Source organism: Capsicum annuum, chromosome 1 (genome assembly GCF_002878395.1).
Source record: "Capsicum annuum cultivar UCD-10X-F1 chromosome 1, UCD10Xv1.1, whole genome shotgun sequence".
Lineage (NCBI taxonomy): Eukaryota > Viridiplantae > Streptophyta > Magnoliopsida > Solanales > Solanaceae > Capsicum > Capsicum annuum.
The window spans coordinates 253,269,139-253,294,515 of NC_061111.1; the positions used below are offsets into that span (position 1 = coordinate 253,269,139).

The 25,377-nt window shown below is 37.3% G+C and overlaps 2 protein-coding genes across 2 annotated transcripts; both read right to left on the reverse strand.

Annotated features, from left to right (window-relative positions):
• Positions 1 to 2,311: 2,311 nt before the first annotated feature.
• Positions 2,312 to 20,012, reverse strand: LOC124899218 (disease resistance protein At4g27190-like). Its single transcript, XM_047413418.1, has 5 exons — positions 19,983 to 20,012; positions 3,985 to 4,635; positions 3,465 to 3,939; positions 2,834 to 3,352; positions 2,312 to 2,751 (listed from the first exon to the last, which is right to left on the reverse strand). Exons 1-5 carry the CDS (start codon positions 20,010 to 20,012, stop codon positions 2,312 to 2,314), a joined length of 2,115 nt encoding a protein of 704 aa, XP_047269374.1.
• Positions 20,013 to 21,762: 1,750 nt separating this feature from the next.
• Positions 21,763 to 22,791, reverse strand: LOC124889865 (uncharacterized mitochondrial protein AtMg00810-like; the record flags this gene model as incomplete). The annotated part of the gene is made up of 1 exon (XM_047401893.1): positions 21,763 to 22,791. A coding segment is annotated over one exon (1,029 nt), but the record flags the coding sequence as incomplete, so codon positions are not given.
• Positions 22,792 to 25,377: the final 2,586 nt, after the last annotated feature.

A 25,377-nucleotide genomic window follows, 5' to 3' on the forward strand; every position in this document is an offset into this window, starting at 1 on the left:
CCCTTCTTTTTTTGAAACTTTTTTGACTCTATTGTTTTGCTCGACCCCTTTTCTTTTGAGTTTTGCTGACTATCTTGATTCCAAAAGAGGTGTATGAAAGAAAATAAAATAAAGGCTCAAATGGGGGTAAACAAAGGATGACACGATGTTTGGATAGCAGAATGAAATGCCTTCGTCATATCAATTCTAAAAAATGCAAGTACATATCATGAAATATGAAAGTGAAAGATGAAGATCACTTGTGACATCTTTTACAGCATTAACTTTGACTGAGTTTGTGCGTCACTATTTCTTCTGCAAACTCCACCTTTATTATACAGTCCTCACATTGAATGACTCATGATTTTGTGGAGCTAATTTTCTTTCTGTTCACACAGCCACTATTTAACCTAATGAGACATGTCGTTAAATTAATGACCAAGTTATTCGTGCGATTCTCAAAATAAGTGCCTTAATTTCCAGAAAAGGCTTCAACTTGTCACCAAATGTCTCAGCACTCTACCTATTTTCTCAGATGTATCTTTTTTGTTTTAACCTTAGCCGTTTGATTCAAAGTTCACGCTAAAACTAGTTTTCAAGATCCAGCTGAAAATTCTGCAAGCATGTCATATCACTAGAATCAACATAAAATGGACTGTGTAAAGAAAACAAACAGCACATATTTAAAACGCAAAGGGAAAGGGACACTTCATTAGTTGAAATAAAATATAAAAGGGTTTGAACATAAACGACAAAGGGACAAAACAAGATAGATCCCGAACTACAACCCTGAAATAATTCAGAAAACAGAAAAGAAAATAAAACAAACTACTAGACCTCTTCCTAGTAGGGAGAGGGGTGACTTCTCAATTGCTCAGCCTGATAACTTAGCCACTGGTTTGCATATCAACATGACTAGAGCTTCCATCACTGTCAGACACATTCCCTTCAGCAAATAAGTTCTGGATCCCCATGCTTAACTCATTGCCTCCCACATATTTTCCAGTACCGCATTCTGGTGAAGAACTCTATGGGATGCTCGAGGTGTCAACATTTTGCACTATAATCACTTTTTCTTGAATCATTTTTTCTATTTCTCTTTTCAAAGTATGACAATCTTCAATACTGTGACCCTGAACATTAGAATTATATGCACACCGTACATTAGGGTCAAAACTTCTTGAATATGGGTTAGGTGCATACCCAAGGAGAGGAGTAATCATGCCTTTCTGTCTCAAAATTTGGAACAAACTGGCATAGGATTCCCCAATAGTAGTGAAATTATCTAAAAAAAATTACAAACTCAAAAAAAAAATATCTAAAATATAAATAAATCAACATGCATGATCTACAATAGTCATTCACAAAAAATTATATAGTGTTCTCTCATATTAATTATTTATTCAAAGATTTTTTCATATAATAATATTATTTTTTAAAATTGTATGCTACATGACAAGACATACACATGCAACGCACGTCGTGAAACTAGTATATATATATATGTGCCTGTGTATGTATGTATGTATGTATTTGTATATGTATATGTATATTTGAAGATTTGATCAACATATATAAGCCATATTTTAAATCAATTCACCAATGTAATATATTTTCTGAAAACTTTACAAAACTAGTATAAACGTTGTTGGCAGTAATGTATTAGTTTTTAAAAAATTGACGCACCTCTTGATAGGTGGTTTGTCTGTGCTATCATGAGAACAAAGACAGAAAACCAAGTTCATGTAATAAATTCTGAATGTACAATTTAAGAATGCTATATAAAATGTTTAAAAACCAGAAGCAGCACTAGTTTATTACAAATTAACAACATGAGATCAAACATCGGGAACAATCAAAACAAGAAATTACTCAGTGTACAATCAAGCAATCAAAATATCAGATCAGAAAGCATGACGAGTACAAACAAGGAACAATTATTGGCAGAAAATGCATTACAACAAACTCGACTGGTTAAGGAAATACATTACAACAAACTCGATTGGTTAACTTTATCTCGAAGCCTGTGTCTATCCAGTGCAGGAATGTACTTTCTCAGCTTCTATGCTTCGCTGAATGAAGCAACAAAAGGTCAATCTCAATACAATGTAGATCAAAAAAAATTTCCATCAAACCGAACACACCCTATGTGTTCATCTTTCTTGCAAAATAATTTGAGCATTTAATCCAAAACATTAAAGCTACAGGTGAAATAACCCTTTTATAAGAACATTATAATACGATTTACAATTGAAAATATGAAAGTTAATTGGCACATCACCTGTGAAGCAGCGGAAACAACATCAACTTTACAATTCTTTGTAACAACGCTCTAAATTTGACTTGAAGTTATCATCATCCCATTCCAGTTGGCTCCACCAATATGATACTCCTTTATTACTTTGATGTTGTTGGAGGTTTGAATAGAGAGAGGCAACTTCCTTAATCTGTCACAATAGCTCACATTGAGTTCCTCCAAGTGTTCCCACATACTCTGTGGCTCCCCCAACGTTCCTAGTTCTGGTAAGAGAAACAACTTTAACTTCCGAACTCTTGTAATTTCTTCCATGTGCTTAGGCACAGAACAAGCTCCACCATCTTTGAAAAGACATGTTAAACTTTCACATCGATAGATAACCAGTTGGCGTAATTTAGAAAATCTTAGACCCCAATATTGACCGAAATCTGAAACACTCTTTAAATTTTCTACGAAACGTAGTTCGATGTATTCCAGATTTGGCAAAGGGTCAAATTGTCCACTTCCTCCTTCCACTGGTACGAAAGAACAAGAACAGTCCATTATATGTAGTAACTTTAATCCATGAAGTGTTGTATGCAATCAACTTCCTGAGACCCCTGCATTTTTCCAAGTACAAATCTGAAGCAAACTGCAACATAACTGAGAGCTCTCCGTTACTGAAAATATCACACTCATAGACACTTATCACCCTTTTTGACTTGTTGTATGGTGCATAAAGTGAATATTCCCCAACTCTAATGTGAAATCTTTTCAATCTAGTCATCCAGGTGTAATCTCTATTGAAAAATGATGAGCTATCCACTCTAATAAAAAGATATATCAGATTGTGTAGAGATGATATCTCATCAAAAGAAATCGCTCTAAGACAGCTACGCCACATATTTAACATTTCAATGCTAGGAAATTTGAGGAAAAATCCTTTGCTAATGCTCTTCATATTAGAAACAGGCATATTTAATAGCCTCAGATTTGTCAAATTGTCCATTCCATGCGGCAGACAACTTAACATTGTATCATCACAATCGAGCACTTGCAAACTGTGAAGATTACCAATAGGTGGTAACTCTTTCAGCCAATAACAATTTTGTAGTATTACAGCATGTAGTTGACAAACTATTGATGGAAGAAGGCAGTGCTTCAATACCAGTTTCACTCAGACTCAGAACTCTTAGATCTGGAAATGCCAAAAACAATTACTGGGGTATTTTCTTAAGGGGTTCATTGCCTTGCAAAAGTAAAGATGTTGTCTTTGGACATTTCGTGAAGCAATCAGTTAGACATTCAGTTTTGTTGCTTATGAAAGATATTCTCTTGATAGAAGATGACACCTCAGTCAACCCAATTCCAGCTTGAAAAACAGAAGTGTGTTCATCCCCAAAGGTACTAGCTATCCATCTGGAAACATCACGAACTACGTCATGCATCTTAACATAATGGACAACCTCCCTCCACCCAGTCTTCATCTTAGCGTCTTCTAGCAAGCAATCATCTTTTAGACTCTCAATCAACGTGATTCCCCTGTTGTAGGCTTCTTCATATGTGTCATGTTCACCGAGGATCCCCTCTGCCCAACAGCACTGTATGAGATCATCTATTGGAATAGCCGCTGGATATAAGGAGCAATATAAGAAACAACTTTGAATATCACCTCTCTTTTTGTTCACACGTTTGCTTCTTTGCTCTGAGGATAATTCAATATCCTGAGATACTAAAGAATCAAAAATCCACTTGATGACCTAGTGAACCTTATCTTCTACAACTTTGCTATGAGGTTCGGACATTCTAAGTGATTTCAAAGCATCTTTCCAGAGCTCGACCCTCGTCTTCCCTCTCATGGATGATCCAATAACAATGATTGCTAAAGGTAAACCATCACACTCTCTTGCAATTTCCTTTGCCAATGGATAGATTTGCTCCTGATTGACAATATCTCCCACATTTTTGTCAAACAGTTGCCAAGATTTATCCTCGTCCAATGTGTAAACCTTCATTTCGACATCTGTTTTCATTTGGCAACAAACACTCAAAAAACGAGAAGTTATAATTACCTTGCTTCTCGCGGAAAGTTGGGGCACACCTACATCATCCAAATTTATAGCTTCCCCAACGTCATCCATTATGAGAAGAAAACTCGTTTCTTCCTCGAGCCTTTCACAGATTTTGCTGGCAATGCTTCGATCACTTCCCTCGCTATCTATCTTCATGTTTAATCTGCTGGCAATTTGTGCTTGAACCTGTCTTATGTCTATTGGCGGTTTGGTCACGGTGACCCATATCACAACACCAAATGACAGTTTACGACTTAACACACCGGTCTTTAGGAGCTCATTGTTTAGATTAGTCACCAATGTTGTTTTCCCAACTCCTCCTGCTTCCCACACACCTATGATGAATACCTGAAAGGATTAAAATACTTAAAACAAAATATTTACATACACACAAGTGAAAGATGCAACAATAATAGTCATATAAAAAAATTAAGAAAATTTGAGAAACAAGAACTTAGGAGGCTTTGATCACTCAGTATATATTATGCAGTGATATTGTGTAAATAGAATACTGTATACATTCATAAACAGTGTTTATAGAATATTTATACATTCTTTTATTTTCAATCCCGTCCAACTCAAATTTCTCTAAACATTTCCAAATTATATATATGAGCTTCTCTAGATGTTTCTAGTCTTCTTATATATTATTCACTTCGAAAGATCATTATATGCCTATTTTAGATAAGGCCATAAGTGTGAAGTAAGATTTGGGGCCAAGTCTTTGATACATGTGATGGTTAGTGAAAATTTGTGTGTGTATGTTCTTGGGGCAGCGTGTGGGAGTTATATTGTAGTGGTTTGGAGAATGTGTGAAGTATGTCTTTATGGGTGTTTGCCTTGAAGTTCATATGTTGTTATAAAGATAGGCTTGGATGACATGTTGGGATTTAAGTGGAGGGACGCAATATGCGCTAGTGAATCCATAGTAAGAGTTCAGAGTTAGTCATTGAAGTGGTAAGGCGCGTTATGCTTAGGGTGTGGACTTTAAAAAGATATAGAAGGTTGAATCATATAGTTTAGACTAGTATCGCGGTGTGGCAGGTTGTATTTTGTGATTTAGAGTTAGGCTCGATCACGGTGAAGGGATTTAAGTTACTTTAGACATTAGTAGAAAGAGTTATCAATGCCCATAGGAGAATTATAAGTTGAGTCGAATGTATATGGTATTTGAAGGGGATAGTATAGTTAAGGGAGTTTTCTAGAAGTGTTATAAGATTGAAAGTAAGAAGTTGCATTGCCTAAGGCCTAGAAATTCTATCCTAGCTTATGAGTTAAATGTCTATATTCCATGCAATAGAGTAGTTCCAAGGTTGTGATTCCTTAGTTGGATGTTGTAACACCCTGCATTTTCAAACTAGAAATCGAATCGTCGTTGTAACACCCTATAAGAATCCTCAATGTGGTATCTCACCTAGTAGTATGTTTGAGGGGCTAGCAACTTGAAAATTTTTCTAAGTGTAGAAAGAGACTTAGTCTCATTTTGAGCTCCCGATCTTTGAGAAATTATTTCACGACCTTCCCGACCTCCGTTTATTGATTTTTTTGTTGATACGTGATGGGGCTAGTCAAGAGTACATCTCGGGTGAGTTTCGGAATTTTTAGACGAGCTTAAGGGCATGTTTGGTTGCCCAAAACAGTAGCTCTCCGTGATACTGAGGCGCCGCCCCGTGTTCTCCCCCTCTCTAAGCGGGGTGCCGTCCAGGTACGTCCCTCGTTATAAGCAGGGCGCCGCCCTGGCAACTCCCGTTGGGCCAAATTTCAGCATCTTTCTCCGATCCATTAAGGGAAATTTGGATAATTCCCAACCCCTTATCAACTTTAACACGGGATTAAATACCCCAAACACCAAAATAAGGTTATTTTCTCTCAAAATCACCAAGACACTCCTTAGCGTTTAAATCCAAAGATCAATATATATCTCAAGATTCAACCATAGCTTTTCCTTAATTTTTCACGATTCGGAATCCCTATGCGAGGGCTACAAGATGCATCCATCAATCATACGTATAGCATTCCAAAAGCTAGAGTTCATTCAAAAGCTTCTAATTTAAGATACGTGGGTTTTTTCATGAAATCTCATGGGAATAGAAATCATGTTTTTAAGAAAAGGATTTTGGATTTATGAATAAATTCATGTTTTAGAAGCATTGATGATATTATTTTGGCCTTTAGGCCTTCCCCCAAATTGATTTGAAATTATATATATATATATATATATATATATAAGTATGTATTTGAAGGTTGATGATTGAATTGAGAGCATGATTAATGAAAAATCCCTCTCTTGTTATGATCTTCATTTACTTATGATATGCTATGAAATTGTTTGAATGCATCTTGGAAAGCATGATTCGAAGTGTCTGGAGTAATGTTATATTTGGAGTATGATTTTGATTTTAAAAGAGAGAGGGTTGTTTATGTTGATGAATGTTCAACATAATCATATAATGAAAAGAGTTACATGATTTGTTAAAGATTAGATGACCACCACTTGCTTATTAAAAGGATGGGAATTTTGCATAGTTTTGACTTATGTTTTTCGGAACATGAATTCTCTTTTGTAAATTGCATGTTTGGGTGGTCTGAACTATGTTTTAATGAAAGATCATGATTAATGCATTATGGCTCAGAAAACATGACTTGCAGGTTTTGGTATGATGATACCAAATCAGACAACGCCATAACAAACTCATACTAATACAAAAATCAGACTTTATCAGACTTTCATGATTTAGACTTCAGAATGACTCATTTATCAGAACAGGATAAAATTGGGCATTAAGAGAGCTTAGGTGGTTCCCCAAAGAAGGCATGATTTAGACAACTCATTTCCCAAAACCGTAATTTTCACATCCCTTTTTGACCAAAAAAAAGATATGTATTTTAAGTTCGAAAGGGTTTTATTATTAAGGTGACAAAAATGAAAAAAAAATTCGAAAAAAAAAGGATTATTTACATTATTTTTTCTTATTCAGAGTCGCCACTTGGCATAATAAGGTGTCCAAGTCACCTTTGGAAAATCCTTTTTGAAACGGTTTAACTTTAAAAACTGATCCGCGAACAAAGATTCTGGCTAAGGAATTTTGTTGACCAAGGGGAAGGTGTTAGGCACCCCTCGATCCCGTGGTTCGACCATGGTTGCTTGGTAGAGCATATCGGCTAATTTGAAATTATAAATGTTCAAACCACATAAACATACAAAACAAACAAATAAACAAATCACACAAAATTCAAAACAAACCAAAATAATGTTCAGTCTAAATTATACAATCCAAAATAAAAAAGGTGCTGAAATATAAAACCTATTCTATTCTAAACTAATCCTAAACTAAACTCCACCCGACGTTTTGGGCCTTGATCACGAGCCTCCTTTGCATACATGCTACTTCGGGGCATTCTCCGGATAAATCAATACAAATCCTTCGGGGCATTCCCTGGCCAAATGAGTACAATTTAAACTTTTCGTGCAATAAAGTAGAAAGTACCATTCACGCACATATTCAAACACTCCAACAAGTCGTTATTCCTAAATTTTCCTACCCGTCCTAAGTTTGCCTACCAAGTTCAACGTATCACAATTATATCATGTTCAACATTATCAATACATCAAAATTAATCAATATTCATTTTCCTCCATTTTTAATCCCCACCCTAATTCATTCTCAACCACGTGATTAACCCATTTTAATACACAATCCACCAATCGAGAATAATGAAAATTCACCAATCATGCTTAGCACATCACACACCAAAATGTCACCAACAGTTCACATCAACAAACAAACCACGGTATTAAATCACACGCAATCACAATCACATAAGAATTAAATGAAAGAGAAGAAAGAATTGGACCTTAAATTTGAAGCTTTCAAACTCAATGTTATTCGAATAAAGAGAGTCCGCACCCGAAAAACTCTATCCGAACCTTAACACCACAATCCAACTCAACAAATAATGACCCGTTCACCGTCACTTTTCACGCCATTACTATTCACCGATTACTGTTCACCGGTGCCCTTTTTTTGGTTGTTGTTCTTGTGAGGAAGATTATTTTGTGATTGTTGTAGTTGTGGAGAAGATGATGATCAAAGAATGAGCCCCTCGTTTTTCCCTCATAGAATTTTTCTTTTATAATGGGCATGGATTTGTTATGATCTGGGAATTTTGGTGGGTCCCCCATATATTCTTTCTTTATGGACAAGAAAAAAGAGGGGGGATCACATGGGTAGTTAGGGTGGTGATGGTGATGTGTCATTTTTAATAGGAAGAGGTTGTTAGAATAAGATAAAATTAGTTAGGAATTATTATTTTTGTCTTTTTGTGAAGGGGTTATCACACTGGTGAGGGCACACACTAAGACGAGGGTAAAATGGTAAGAATGCTTTCGGGGAGAGACAAAATTATGTGTCTACATCATGCCCCTATTTGCAAGTAAACACAAAGTGTTTTCATACAAAGAAGTAGACAACGAGACAGAATTTTGACCAAACCATTATTCACAGGGAAGAAACAAAAGGAAGAAGGACGACCGAGCTAGAGAGTCAAGTGAGGTCCCTTCGAGGCTCCGGTCCACGGCTCTGTCATTACATCAAAAATGAAAATTACAAGTTAAAACATAAATGAAATTATAAAAATCCTATCTATACAGCTTCTGTTGGACTCCTGACTTAAGTTTCACCACCCTATTCTTCAGGAGGGCTCCTGACTTGCAATTTCTTCAACTTGTTTCTTGGTTTTCCAATGCTTCACCTCATTGCTTAACTTTCAATTTCTTCACCCTGTTCTTCAGGAGGGATCCCGACTTGCTATTTTTCAATCCGTTAACTTTAATCTTTTCACCTTGTTGCTTTGTTTTCAACTTCTTTAGCTTGTTGCTTGACTTTTCATTTATTTGCCCTATTCTTCAGGCGGGCGCCTGAAATCACATCAAAACTAAAAGAAAATTATCCCAAACAAGAATTAGTATAAAGAGAAATTTGGTTTGCCAGAAAAGTAAAGTTCAAAAAAAAGAATTAAATTTTTGCCCCAGTTTATTATCAGAAGACTTTTGGGAAAGTCACATCATACCTACTTGCATGTTGTAATGATGAATCAAGAATCTGACCAAGAAATGCATCTCTTGAGAGTAAAATTGAATATCCAAGCCTAGAAAGTGTGTCTCCTAAGAATTAAAGTGAGGGATTCTAACTAGAAAGTGCATCTTCTAGAGATACAAGTTTTAGTTAAAAAGTGTGTCACCTAACAAATGAAAACTAGCAAGAAAGTGCATCTCCAAAGGATTAAGTGCAATAACTTGACTAGAAATTGCATTTTCTAGAAATCAAGGGGACTGCTACGAAGTGCATTACCCAAAAGCAAAGTTCGAATTACCCAAGCAAAGAAATGTATCTCCTTACCAATGTTGCTTGAATTATCAAAACAAAGAAGTGCATCTCCTTACCAATGCCGCTTGAATTACCAAACCAAGGAAGTGCGTCTCCTTACCAATGCCACTTGAATTACTCAAACAAAGAAGTCCGTCTCCTCACAAATGTTTCTTGAATTAACCAAACAAGGAAGTTCATCTCCTTACAAATGTTTCTTGAATTGCCCAAGAAAGGAAGTGCGTCTCCATTGTTGCTTGAATTACCAAAACAAGAAAGTGCGTATCCTTTGGAAGTGTGTCTCCTTATGATAGAGCTTTAATTACCAAAATAAGGAAGTGTGTCTCCTTACAAATGTTGCTTGAATTGTCCAAACATAGAAGTGCATCCCTTTACAAATGTTGCTGGAATTACCCAAACAAGGAAGTGCGTCTCCTTACAAATATTGCTGAAATTACCAAACAAGGAAGTGTGTCTCCTTACAAATACCAATCTAATTACCAAACAAGGAAGTGTGTCTCTTTATAAATGTTGCTTGAATTATCAAACAAGGAAGTGTGTCTCCTTACAAATGTTGCTTGAATTTCCCACACAAGAAAGTGTGTTTCCTCACAAATGTTGTTGGATTTACCAAATAAGGAAGTGCATTTCCTTACAAATATTGCTGGAATTACCCAAACAAGGAAGTGCGTCTCTTTATAAATGTTGCTAGAATTACCAAAACAAGGAAGTATGTCTCCTTACAAATACCGCTTGAATTACCATGGGTTTGAATACCAAATATATGCAGCAACATTGCCTCTTGCATTTGTAGAAGTGAGAATATTACGGCCCTTGATGTTTAGGCTTTGAAATCCTTGATTAGAAGGTAGCATATATTCCTATTTCATACAAAGAAAACTTGTTAGTTTAAAAACATGGTGGTTGGTTTGTGGCTTAGCTTTTACGGCAATTGCTTTTGCTCCCATCACATTTAACCTTACTTCCAACCATTAACATAGGTCGTTGACTTGCTGCATCATTGACCCAAACTTAGATTATTAATAGTGACTCTGAAAAAAATACAGTATCTCTGCTTTGTCATGCTCCTCAAATAAAACCTTTGAACCTTAGTATTTTCATGAATTCCCAGACTTGTTTGTTGACAAAATTTTTATGCCTTATTTCGACTAACAATCATGTCTCTTTTATGTGCTGACTTTTGTCTTGCTTTGTGCAATTGAAGAAGATAGTAGCAATTTTGAAATATTTCCTCACTTATTTTGACAAGGACTTGACTCAAAGACAAGAAACAAAATGACAGTGATTTTTATTTGGACAACTGACCCAAGAAAAATAAAAATAAAAATATAAAGAAGAAAGAAAAGGCAATGAATGTCCGCATTTGAAACAATGAAATGAAAAATTTATCTAAAAATGACTGTCAACTCTAATGATTATGCCATGTATTTTGGATTAATCTGCCTGATCTTTCCATCCACACCTTCCACCAATTTTTGTTGGTTAATGGACTTGAAACTGAGTTGATTCCTTGGGCTAACTACATTCGGAGACCTCATTCAACTAGTGGCACCTTGGAGGGTTTTTGCCAACAAACCTCTCTTATTTTTCTCTCAGCTCACCATCGTTTTATGGTGCCCGTAAGGGTTTTCACCGAGAAGACTCTCTCATTTTTATTTCTCTCAACTTACCATCGTCTTACAGTGCCCGTGAGGGTTTTCGCCAATAAGACTCTCTCATTTTTATTTCTCTTGATTCCTTGTGCTGAGGAAGACAGGTAGTTCCCAAATACATCATCATATCCCTTGTATGCTTTGCCTTAACATCCCTAAATATTGATCTGAAGGTCTTTCTTTGGTTGTAACTTGGCTTTTGGATAGGGTTAGAAAGAAAGGATGGCATGAGGCCCAAACGACACTTGAAGTGGGTTAGGACTTACAACTTTTGGACTCGACTCAAACCATGATGATTAACTCATGCCCCAGTTTCTTTTGACTGGGTGATTCTAAATTGTGTATTTGGTTAGACCGAGCCCTTAGTAGGGTAGCCTACAGATCTCACCCTCGAGAGAGGAGAATCAGGTCACGCGTAGTTCTGGCAGCTTGTTCTTTCACTTGATTCTAATTTTTTTTCTTTTGTTGACTCCTTTCTCTTTGGATTTTTCTGACTCTATTTATCTTGACACTTTTTTTCTTTTTGGACATATTTTTTTCTTCTCTTTTTTTTTGAACTTTTTCTGAATCTATTGTTTTGCTCGACACTTTTCGTTTGAGCTTTGCTGACTATATTGATTCCAAAAGAGGGGTATGAAATAAAATAGAACTGAAGCTCAAATGGGGTAAACAAAGGATGACACGATGTTTGGATAGCAGAATGAAATGTCTTCGTCATATCAATCCTTGAAAATGCATGTACATATCATGTAATATGAAAGTGAGAGATGAAGATCATTTGTGACATCTTTTTAAGCAGATTGAGTCTGTGCGTCACTACTTCTTCTACAAACTCCGCCTTTGTTGTACATTCCTTACATCGAATGACTCATGCTTTCGTGGAGCTGCTTATCTTCTTATTTCTCTTGATATAGGGATCACACATCCACTATTTGACCTAATTGGGACTTGCCTTTCGATCGATGACCAAGTTGTTCTTGTGATTCTCAAAATAATTGCCTTAACTTGTCACCAAATGTCTCAGCGCTCTATCTATTTTCTCATATGCTCTCTTTTTCTAACTTTAACCCTTTGATTCAATGTTTATGGTTAAACTAGATTTTAAGATCTGGCTGAAAATTTCACTAGCATGTGATATCACTAGAGTCAACACAAAATGTACTATGTAAAGAAAACAAACAAACAACACATATTTAAAACACAAAGGAAAATGACACACTTCATTTAGTCGAAACAAAAGATAGAAGAGTTTGAACATAAATAACAAAAGGACAAAACAAGACAGATCCCGAACTACAACCCTAAAATAATTCGGAGAACAGAAAATAAAACAAAACAACCTACCACACCCCTTCCTGGTAAGGAGAGGGGCGACTTCTCAATTGTTCAGCCTAACATCTTAGCCACTGGTTTGCATATCAGCATGACTAGAGTTTTACTCACTGTCAATGTTCTGCACCATGATTGATTTATCTTGAATCATCTTTTTAATTTCTCTTTTCAAAGCACGATAATTATCAATACTGTGACCCTAAACATCGGAATGATATATACATCATACATTAGGATCAAAACTTCTTGAATATGGGTCAGGAGTATACCTAATGAGTGATCATTCCTTGCTATACCAATCTCTGGAATAAACTTGCATACGACTCTCCAATGGGTGTGAATCTATCCCTTAACTTCTGTCTCATTTCATTATTTGGCTTAAATTGAAAACCACGTCTAGAAGGGCTTCGGTATGTATGTGGAGTTGGAGGATAACTCGACAGAGTTGACGTGCGCCAGTGTGGGTAAGATGGGGGTTGAACATATGGTTGCGCATTATACACTTGATATGGAGATGGGGGAATGGAATATAATGAATTTTGGGAAGGATTCTGTGGAACTTGGCCATAAACTTGGGTTTGAGCCCGTGGGTAACGATGGTATGGTCCTCTTGCCCGTGCCTGTTGTCCAACTATAATAGCAGATGCATCTTCCTCATTTTTCTTTCCTCCAACACTTCCCGAACCTTTTTGAATTACTTGAGTAGTCGCTTTCAATGTTGCAAAACTCACAATGCGACCAGTCTTAATTCCATCCTCTATCATCTCCCCCATTTTGAGGACCTCAATAAATGGCTTGCCTAATGTAGGTAACAAATGTTGATAATATGTTTCATCTTGCGCTTGAATAAACACCTCCACTATCTTGCTTTCTTTCATTTACAGTTTTACTCTAGCAGCTTGTTCACGTTATCTGATCGCATACTTCCTGAAACTCTTAGTATTCTTCTTTTTATACCAGTTAGGGATTTTTCGTCAGGTATCAACTCCACACTGTATTGAAATTGTTGCAAAAATCCATTAGCTAGGTCATCCCAACTTATCCACTTATCAATGTCTTGGTCAACAAACCATTCTGAACCTAGACCTGAAAGACTCTCACCGAAATAAGCCATGAGTAGTTCTTTCTTCCCTCTAGCGCCCCTTAGCTGGTTGCAATAGAATCTCAAATGTGCTATAGGATCACTATGTCCATCATACTTCTCAAACTTCGGCATTTTAAAATCAAAAGGAAGATGTACATCTGGAAACATGCACAGATCTTTATATGAGACACTTTTGTACCCCCCAAGTCCTTGTAAGTTTTTCATAGTCAGTTCCAAACTTCTCAATTTTCTGGCTATTTCCTCTTGTTCTTCCGTCATAACAGGCTTCTCAGTATTTGGAGGAAATTCAAGCAGTTGAGGGCAGTTGCAAGGACCAGTCGACTTAAATGTGGGCTCGGGAGCGTAATGCTGATCACTAAAAATATTTAATACAGGGTCGCTTATAGAGTGAGGAATCACAACCGTTGGATTGACATTAAAAGCAGGAGCTTCAAATAGGAGTGGGGATGCAAAAGCATGAATAGCAGCTGGAGCTGAGTATATGGTAGTCTTGGATTGGGGAGTGAGGAAATGAACCTTGGAAGTGGTTGGATATGTTGTGGCATATCAACAAAAATGGGAAATTGTGGATGTGACACGGGAGGCAAGATAGAAAGATATTCCAGATTATCAGTAGGAACTGGAGGAGGCGGCAACCCATTAGCCCAAGCTCGATGCATTTCTATTATTTACCGCCTTAATTTCCGAATCTCTTTATTAACTCTTACATTCTCATTCCCCGAACTCCCTATCTGATTAGTGACAACTAACTCGGTATCCTTGTTGGCCATAACTTCCTCTATGACTTGGAGCAATATGGAGGACCAGCCAAAATGCCACAAAACAACCACCTTAAACTAACTGGACAAGAGATAGCAAATGGTTAGAGTTCAACAATTTTTCAAAACCTTTTTTTTTTCTTGAAAAGATCACCGAACCCAAGAAGGGCGCCTATGTATCTCACTCCCGAACTAGAAGAATCAGGTGTGCATAGTTCATGAAGTCTTGCCAAAATGGCCGATTAAACTCTTTTTCTTTCTTTTTTCTTTTTCTTGAAACTTTAAAAAGAAAAGAAAAATAAAAATTTGTCAAAAGAAATGACGAAAATATTTTTGAATTCTTCGGCTTTAACATCCCTGTACAAAATGAAACCTATGATTACCAAAGAAAATCTTTTTGGGTTTTTGATTTGGAATTTCATATGAAAACAAAACTTGAACCTATTAAATGAAAAATCTTTTTTGTAGTTTTCTTTTAAAGACGTATATGAAACACCTACTCTAAATGGAGAGTGAAGAAATATTTTTGATTTTTTCAAATAAAATTCCCAAACGAACAATAGGCTGCCTACGTATCTGATACACGACTAACTTGGAGCGTATCAAATATGCCACAAAATCAGTCCAAACACATTACAACTCCGAGATTTTGAAGATAAAAACTCCAATATGTGAAGACAACAACAATCACAAAGTTTTGAAGGAATACCAACACCAAAACAGTAGCTACACAAGGAGAACGAGAAGATAACAATAACATTAAACAATGGTTCAACAACACAAGATGATAGATTACAAAGAGTACAATGTTAACAATAAGAACAACAAATGGCAGTAACTATAGTGAATCAAAAATCAGCCCCACACGGCTTCACTAAGTTACTGCAAAGTTTCAATAGTACAAAATGAAAGATAGTAACTTGTCACAAAGATATCTTACAATCTATGAACCCTAACTTGAAGAAAGGACCCTAAGACCAAAAAATTTCAATACCAAGTTCTTGCTTAGACCAAGAGGAACTCATGAACCTCAAGATCTCAAGTTTCTAGCCAGTAAACAACACAAGTGTAACTACACTTGATGGACAGATTTCAGGTTCTACTCTCAAGAACAAGAGAGAGAGAAATATTCAATGTTACAAGACTTGTTGTTGTGAAATATGAAGAATGAACTATGAGCTGAAAATAACCCTAATAGCATCTATTTATATTACACTCAAAATGAAGGACAAATGACCTTCCTACTCTTCAGTCATGGGGTGCCCTTAGAGTGTAATTTATTACACTTCAAGGCTCATTTTCACACTTTAAAATGTTGAAGATCTTTGGCAGATCAAGTACCAACTCACACGCAGCCATTTGCATGAACATGTCTTGTAGTTTTTGTAACTCCTGAGCTTGACTTCGTGTGAATGGTCGAGAATGTATTGGACAGCTTTGTACACCCGTATCAGTATCTCACTCCCGAAAGAGGAGAATTAGGGGTGCGTAGTTCGTCCAGATTGAACAATTAATGATTAACTAATAGATTGATCCTAACTTAAGAGACACAACCAAAGACAAACAAATAAAATCTTTTTTTGGATTTTTAATTAGACACTTCAACTAAAACTGACACCAATAATTACGAAAGAAAATCTTTTTGGCATTTTCACTATATAAGAATGTACAAAGCTCCTATTGAAAGGAAAAAATATTTTTGGAGTTTTCGAATTATGAATGCTTACTAAAGAAATAAAAGGAAATTTTTTTAACGTTTTTGACTTTGTGGGAAATGAGTACAAAAAGTGTAAAAAATTTTTTTTTTTAATTTTTGAATTGTGAAAAACAAAAGCCATAAAGAACCCTAAAAACTACCAAATCTTTTTTTTCTTCACTCTTTTTTTCTTCTTTTTTTTTTTCAATAATTTCTTGCCTACACACTTTGCTTCTAACTCATGTTTTTGCCCAAACCAGTCGGTCAAATAATCTCGTTACCCTCAAAGATGTAACATTTAGCACGTAGGGATGCCTTAGAGGTGAGTCTCCTGCAAAGGGCCAAGTGGGCCCTTCTAGGTTTTCAATATGATGCACATAAGCATGACCTAAAGGCTGACCTACGTTGGGGTTCACTAACAAGGCTGTTCGGGGGAGCGTATGGTCGATAGTGGCTGCTTTGCTTTCCAACTACTCCATAACACCGACGGCTCCCCCCTAAAATAAGGGTGACTCAACTAGAGGTCGTGTACAACACGTGTACTACGAACTTGTTGCAGAAAGAAGGCCTGGGGGTAGACACATGATGCTAGATATAAAAGAGGTAACACATAGGATAAATACTGTACACAACGAGCACGAAAACAACACAAACAAAATGTTTATACAACTATAGTACCAAACAAAGCCAATACGACTTCAAAATAAGCTCGAATTCTGAACAAGTCCCCAGCAGAGTCGCCAGAGCTGTCACATTCCTTTTTGACCAAAAAAAAGATTGTATTTTAAGTTCGAAAGGGTTTTATTATTAAGTTGACAAAAATGAAAAAAATTTGTTTCGAAAAAAAAAAGGATTATTTACATTATTTTTTCTTATTTAGAGTCGCCACTGGGCATAATCCGGTGTGCCAAGTCACCTTTGGAAAATCCTTTTCGAAACGGTTCGACTCTAAAAACTGATCCACAAACAGTGATTCCAGCTAAGGAATTCTGTTGACCGAGGGGAAGGTGTTAGGCACCCCTCGATCCCGTGGTTCAACCACCGTTGCTTGGTGGAGAGTATCGGCTAATTTGACATTACAAATGTACAAACCACATAAACACACAAAACAAGCAAATAAACAAATCATGCAAAATTCAAAACAAACCAAAATAATGTTCAGTCCAAATTATACAATCCAAAATAAAAGAGGTGCTGAAATATAAAACCTATTCTATTCTAAACTAATCCTAAACTAAACTTCACCCGACGTTCCGGCCTTGATCACGAGCCTCCTTTGCGTACATGCTACTTCGGGGCATTCCCCAGATAAATCAATACAAATCCTTTGGGGCATTCCCTGGCCAAATGAGTACAATTTAAACTTTTCGTGCAATAAAGTAGAAAGTACCATTCACGCACATATTCAAACACTCCAACAAATCATTATTCCTAAATTTGCCTACCCGGCCTACTTTTGCCGACCAAGTTCAACGTATCACAATTCTATCATGTTCAACATTATCAATATATCAAAATTAATCAATATTCATTTTCCTCCATTTTTAATCCCCACCCTAATTCATTCTCAACCACGTGATTAACCCATTTCAATACACAATCCACCAATCGAGAATAACGAAAATTCACCAATCATGCTTAGCACATCACACACCCAAATGTCACTAACCGTTCACATCAACAAACAAACCACGATATCGAATCACACACAATCACAATCACATAAGAAGTAAATGAAAGAGAAGAAAGAATTGAACCTTAAATTTGAAGCTTTCAAACTCAATATTATTCGAATAAAGAAAGTCCACACCCGAAAACCTCGAGCTGAACCTTAACACCAACAATCCAACTCAACAAATAATGACCCGTTCACCGTCACTTTTTATGCCGTTACTGTTCACCAGTATTGTTCACCGGTTACTATTCACTGATACTGTTCATCGATTACTGTTCATCGACGCCCTTTTTTTTATTGTTGTTGTTGTTCTTGTGAGGAAGATTATTTTGTGATTGTTGTTATTGTGGAGAAGATGATGATCAAAGAATGAGTCCCTCCTTTTTCCCTCTTAGAATTTTTCTTTTATAATAGGCATGGATTTGTTATGATCTGGGAATTTTGGTGGGTCCCCCATATATTCTTTCTTTGTGGACAAGAAAAAGGAGGGGGGATCACATGGGTAGTTATGGTGGTGATAGTGATTTGTCATTTTTAATAGGGAGAGGTTGTTAGAATAAGATAAAATTAGTTAGGAATTGTTATTTTTGTCTTTTTGTGAAAGGGTTATCACACGGGTGAGGGCACACACTAAGACGAGGGTAAAATGGTAAGAATTCTTTCAGGGAGGGACAAAATTATGTGTCTACAGTAATTTGTCGATCCGGGTTTATTATATTACGCTGGCCTAGAGCCCCGTGGCGTATCAGACTCAGACACTCCAATCCTTGCGGCACACTTGGGTTGGGAGCTTCCCCGCCGAGTTAATGGAGGATTTCATATAGCCCATGGAATATCAAACTTGCAGGGGAGTGCCACCTAACTCAAAATTAATACAAAGATCAGAAAACTGCATTGACAGAAAGGTTTTATGATTATCAGAAATGCCCATGTATTTTGAAATTATATCTTTCATGATGTTTTATGAATAGATCTCAACTATTTTATTTATATTAAAGCTTTTTTTGAATTTGCTCTGTGTACCAGTACATTTGTATTGACCCCCCTACTTCTCAAGGTCTAAAGTTCAGTTCAGAGGTCCTACTAAGCCGTAGCGTTTTCAGACAACAGTGATGTGTGCAGTTGGTGAGCCTTCTTTATTATAGAAGGCCTATGTCTTTCAGATTATGTTACTTATTATGGATTTGGTCTACTGTGGGCCTTGTCCCAGTTTCCAGGTAGTTGTTATTTTCAGATGTAGTAGAGATTTATAAGACTGGTTCAGATGTTGTTTAGTTGATATTGGGGTTTTATCCTTCATTGTTAAATTAAATTCAGAGTATGACCATGTTTCCATATTATTGTATATTTCCGCATTTTCCCTTTATATTTTATGAAAGTGTGTATGATAGCAAGATAGAGAAGGGCGCTCAGGCCTTCATGGTTCGGGATGTTCATTACGGCTAGGGCCCCGGTTCGGGTCGTGATAAATGTCTTATGTAAATCATGTCCAAGATTCTTTGCTCCCCAATGCTATTAGAACTTATTTAGAAAGAGTGTTGAAGAGATACTACAGTTAAGTATAAGTTTCCAGTATAATTCAATCTGTATAGCCAGAAATTCAGTTTAACAGTCAGGCATACAAGTTACTGTGGTTTTCCACCTTTTTACCCAGTCCTACTACTGAAGTCTCATGCGTATGACCATCCCAAGAGATAATACATTCCATCCATGTAAATTGTGAATTTAGTTCATTCCAAGCATCATGTTTCAGATTCAGCTATTTAGTCATGACTCAGTTCATAAGAGTTCAGCGCATTTTCTCAAATTTTTCCAAGTATTTTAGCTCAGACAGCGTAATACCCTGGTACGATCTAAATCTTGTTACCTCATAAATCATATTTGCATAAGTTATCACTTATCAACTCAATATATATGATTGGATCATGAACACTTCAAGGGAATCCTAAACTCTTAGCATTAATCAGATCCTTGAAGCAAGTAAAGTCAAATCAGCTCAGAATTGAATTCGATTTCATGATAGAAATTTAAATATTTCAGATCAGTTATATCCTTCTTCGAAGACACATAATGTATGCATTATTACATACCTTTTTGAGCTTCAATAAGTCCCTACCCATCATTCGGGGATGAATGATCCCAAGGGGGAGATAATGTAACACCCCACATTTCAGGCTAGAACAAAAACCGTCATTCCTATTCGTAGATGTTCCAAAATATAAATCCAATGTATGTGTAATATTTGAATCTAGTTGAACATGAATTGAGATCATATAGGTCCCTTATATCAAGGATGAGTTGAATGTTTTCCTACCGATCAAGTTTTAGTGAGCGTCAAAACTTGGGTCAAGTTCCATTAATCAAGTTCCATTAATCATAACTCCTTGTATATGATGAACAAGAGGTTATACTATAGATCAAATGAAAGTTCTTTGAAATATCTTTCCAACGATACCAATTTTGCCAAACTCTGATAACCAAGCGAATAGTTATGGCTTTGCAAAGTGGAGTGTGTCGCCTAACAAATCGCCTAAGGCTACTGGAATGGGTATGCTATAAGTTGTGCGACGCATAACCTAGATTATGCCATAAGGTGTGCGATACACACCTTAATTTAGGTGATAAGTTATGTGCCGCATAACCTAGTTAACGTGATAAGTTGTGCGTCGTATACCTTGTGGCCCAACGACGTAAATTCATCATTTTAAAGTCATTTTAAGGGTATATTGGGTATTTCCCACCCTTTTAACATCTTAAACACGAGATTAAGCTTCTAATTAAACAAAGTATGGTTATTATCTCCAATTCCCTCAAGAACTAAGCACTTAGGTCTCAACCTAATAATCAAGATCCCTCAAGATTCAACCGTAGCTTTTCAAAAATTCTTCTAGAATTGGAATCCCCAGACCGAGGGCTTCAAGTAGCACCCATCAATTGTATGAATAGGGTCCCGAAAGAAAGAGTTCATCCAAATTCATAATTTAAGGTACGTGGGGTTTATCCTAAAAACTACATTGTCTTGTAAACACTAGAACATGATTTAAAGATTATCAAGCATGAATTTTAGAAAGGGGTTTTGAAATATATGACTTTATTATGCATTATGAATGTTTAATTGTATTATTGATTTGGTATTTAGGCCTTTCCCCCTTAAATTGATTTACATGTATATGTATGAAAATTTGGATTGAAGATTGTTTGAGAGAACAACTGATGAAATCCCTCTCTTGTGATAACTTTAAGTTTATGATCTTAATGTGAAGGGTTTGAAATGTATGATTTATGGCTTGAAAATAGTTTACTCAAATATCATAGTATTTTGAGCATGATTTAGAGAATTATGAGAGGGAGTTTCCTGATGTAAATATGTTTTGAAAGATTTGCATGAGATTAAGAACTTTGACATGACCACCTTGTATCATTGAAATGTTGACAAAGAGAATTGCATACATGTGTTGAACATAAGTATTTAAAGAAAAAGTTCTTGAAATGATTTATTGATATGGTGGTCCTAATCATATGCTTTGAAATAGAGATTGTTAATAGAACTTTATTGAAAGAAAGAAAGGCTAAGGTTTACAATATAATCTGAAAAGCATAAAACTAACTAAAACAAAAGTAGGCTATATATACATAGCCAATAACCTAAAGGTCCATAAACTAAAGGCCCAATAACATATGGGCTAACATCCCCCCTCAAACTCACAATGCAACAGCAATAAGCATTGAGAGTTTGTCACACAAAAAACGAAATCGAGACGCCGACTGAGCCTTCGTAAAAAGGTCAGCAATCTGCAAAGACGATGGAACAAAAGGAAGCGATATGGTCCCGAGCTGTAAATGATGACGGGTGAAGTGACAATCAATCTCAATGTGCTTCGTACGCTCATGGAAGACAGAATTCTTTGCAATTTGTACCGCACTTTTGTTATCACAATGCAGGGGAGTAGGCATAGAAATGTGAACCCCCATATCTGCAAGAAGCCAACGTAACCAAATAATCTCACATGTAGTCACAGCCATAGCACGATACTCAGCCTCCGTGGAAGATCTAGAGACAACATCTTGTTTCTTGCTCTTCCACGAGATTAAAGAGTCTCCAAGAAACACACAAAAACCAGTGGTGGATTTACGATCATTGCGATCTCCATCCCAATCAGCATCACTATAGGCTCGCAACTCGAGAGATGACGTCGAGGGAAACAAGAGATTCTGAAACTGAGTGCCACGAAGATACCTTAGAATACGAAGTACAGCTCCCCAGTGCACAGAAGTAGGAGCAGTAACAAACTGGCTAACAACATGAACTGCATGTGCTATATCTGGACGAGTAACCGTAAGATAAACCAAACTACCCACAATAGTCCGATAAAGACTCGGATCTGATAATGGAACACCATCACTAGGAGAGTAACGTGCATTGGTTTCAAGGGGAGTATCTACAGTCCTGTTGTCAGAAAGACGCGCCCGTGTAAACAAGTCAGATATATACTTAGTCTGAGAAAGAAGATACCCTTTCTTAGACTGAGCCACCTCAATACCCAGAAAATAACGCAGCAAGCCCAAGTCCTTCATTGCAAATCGATGAGCCAAATCATGCTTCAATAACTCAATACCACTATGATCATCACCAGTAATAATCATATCATCTACATATAAGGACAATAGAATTCGCCCTGCACTTGTACATCTAACAAACAATGCTGAATCATGGTTACTCGGGACAAATCCAAGGGAAGTAATAACAGTGGAGAATTTCTCAAACCAAGCACGAGGGGCTTGTTTGAGACCATATAAAGCTTTTCGAAGCCGACAAACTTCACCTGGCTGGTGGTCAATACCTGGGGGAGGAGTCATATAAACTTCCTCGTGGAGATCACCATTCAGAAAAGCATTCTTGACATCCATCTGAAATATCTTCCACTGTCGAACGGATGCAACAGCAATCATAGTGCGAACAGTCGTCATCTTTGCTACGGGGGAAAAAGTCTCCTCATAATCCATACCATATTGTTGTGAGTACCCTTTTGCCACAAGTCTTGCCTTGTATCGCTCAACAGACCCATCAGATTTTGTTTTTATCTTATACACCCATCGACAACCAATCGCATGCTTACCAGGTGGGAGAGTAACCAAATCCCATGTATGTGTATGATGAAGAGCAGCAAGTTCCTCAGCCATAGCACTCTGCCAAAGAGGATCAGACACAGCCTCTCTATACGACTCAGGTTCAGACAAATGATGTATGTTTGCAATAAAGGAAGCAAATGAGGCTGAATATGTAGAATAGGAAAAATCTGGCAGTTTGGTGGACTTACAAGGTCGAGTAGACCTCCTCAGAGGTGGTGGGTCTCCAGTCTCAACAGTCGAAGGAGCAGACTCAGGCACAGGCGAGGCTGAAGCACTATCAGGTGGCACACCAGAAGGCATGGATGAATCCGGAACTGGAACCTCTATGTCAATCCCAAAGGGATCAATAAGCCAAATATCTGACTTTGTCACATCATGGGTTTTAGCTGGAATGGAATAAAAAGGAATATGTTCCAAAAAAGTGACATGTCGTGAAACATATAATTTCTGACTTACAGGATCATAGCAACGATATCCTTTTTGTCCAATACCATACCCCAAAAACACACATATAGCTGATTTTGACCCTAACTTATTTCGTTCAACATGAGGACGAAGAACAAAGCAAGTACATCCAAAAACTCGTAATGCAGAATAATTCGGCGGGTGACCATATAGTTTCTCAAACGGAGACATCCCTGAAGTCAATGCAGTAGGAATACGATTAATCACATATACAGCAGTTAGGACTGCTTCTCCCCAAAAAATACTAGGAACCTCTGCAGACAAAAGTAAAGAGCGTGCTGTCTCAACAATATGACGATGTTTTCTTTCTGCCAGACCGTTCTGCTCAGGAGTGTCGGTACACGATGACTGGTGTATGGTACCATCAGAGGCAAGTAACTGAGTGAAGTCATTAGAGGTATATTCACCCCCTAAGTCACACCTGAAACACTTTATCACAGCTGAATGTTGTGTTTTAACAAGGGCTCTAAAGTTGTTGTAAATGCCAAAGAAATCAGATCTGCGTTTCATAAGATACACCCAGGTATAACGAGTATAGTCATCTATAAACGAAACATAATAGGTCGATCCACCCTTAGTGGATACTGGCGCTGGTCCCCATACATCAGAATGAATAATATCAAAAGGAGCAACAGAATAAGACACACTTTTATTAAACGGTAAGGCAGAAAATTTTGCCAGTTTACAACCACTACAATCTGAAATATCACTAGTGTTCACATGACCCAAAGCACCACTAGAGACCAAAAAACGTAAACGTGAAACTGACACATGTCCTAATCTGGAATGCCAAAGATAAAACTGAGAAGACAAAGGACTCAAACGAAAAGAAGATAAATCTATGCTAGAGGCAGCAACTGCAGACACTTTGAGATTCTCCAAGACATAGAGTTCCCCCAACCTACGGCCGGTCCCAATCACCCTCTGAGTGTGTTGGTCCTGTATAACACAAATAGAATCAGAAAAAAAAACACCCAATTACCAGCCTTACACAACTGACTGACCGAAACAAGATTTAAAGCAAGTTTGGGAATGTAATAAACATCAGAGAGGACAATGTGAGGGGTAGTAACAGAACCAACACCCTCGACTGACATAGGTACAGCACTCGCGGACATAACAGAGATTGGTGAAATGGGTGACAAAGAACCAAACGATGACAAATGAGGGGACATGTGATGAGACGCACCAGAATCCAATATCCACAAGGAGGAAGGAATACCTGAGGTACTAGAAGAAACTGAACTCGAATGAGACATAGATGCTGACATGGCCGTAGGATTAGAAACGAAGAATTGTCTGAACTGTTCGAAAACCTGGGGATCCAACGCAGAAGGTGGCATAGTGCTAACAGACTCAACATCTACAGATGGTGCAGCAGCAGCGAACTGTGGAGGACGAGATGACCATGGAGGAGCACCAGAGGAGCGTGACGGAGACTTTTGCTGCCCATATTTCTGTTGCTGCCCAGATTGAGGCTGTTTGACCTTGTTAAGTAACAACGGACACTGAGCCTTCCAATGATTTTTCTGTTTGCAGAATGCACACTCATCAAATGCAACTTTAGGAGATTGTCGAGTCTGAGTACGTGGTGGCCTAGACTGATCAGTTGAAGCAGCAAACACGACAGGAGTAGTAGTTACTTTAGACCCTTTATCCACTTGAGACTTGATACGAGTCTCCTCTGCAATCAGTTCATGAACCACAGAATCAACAGTAGGGAGGGGAGATCGATGAAGGATTGTTCCACGTAGGCCCTCAAAGTCAGAACGTAGTGCCATCAAAAACTGAACCAAGCGTTGCTCTTCCCGTCTAGCAATGTACGGCCCAAAACCTTTTAACTCTGCAGATTCAGTAAGTGCCAATTGATCCCACAAATCCGACATGGCA

Bases quoted from the DNA above. Each gene is read 5' to 3' on its own strand.
- LOC124899218 (XM_047413418.1), bottom strand. From the start codon at position 20,012: ATGGGTAGGGACTTATTGAAGCTCAAAAAG. The intron at 4,636-19,982 runs GTATGTAATAAT...TAATCCTTTCAG, and splicing joins ACTTATTGAAGCTCAAAAAG to GTATTCATCATAGGTGTGTG. The intron at 2,752-2,833 runs GTCTCAGGAAGT...CTTTCGTACCAG, and splicing joins GTACTTGGAAAAATGCAGGG to TGGAAGGAGGAAGTGGACAA.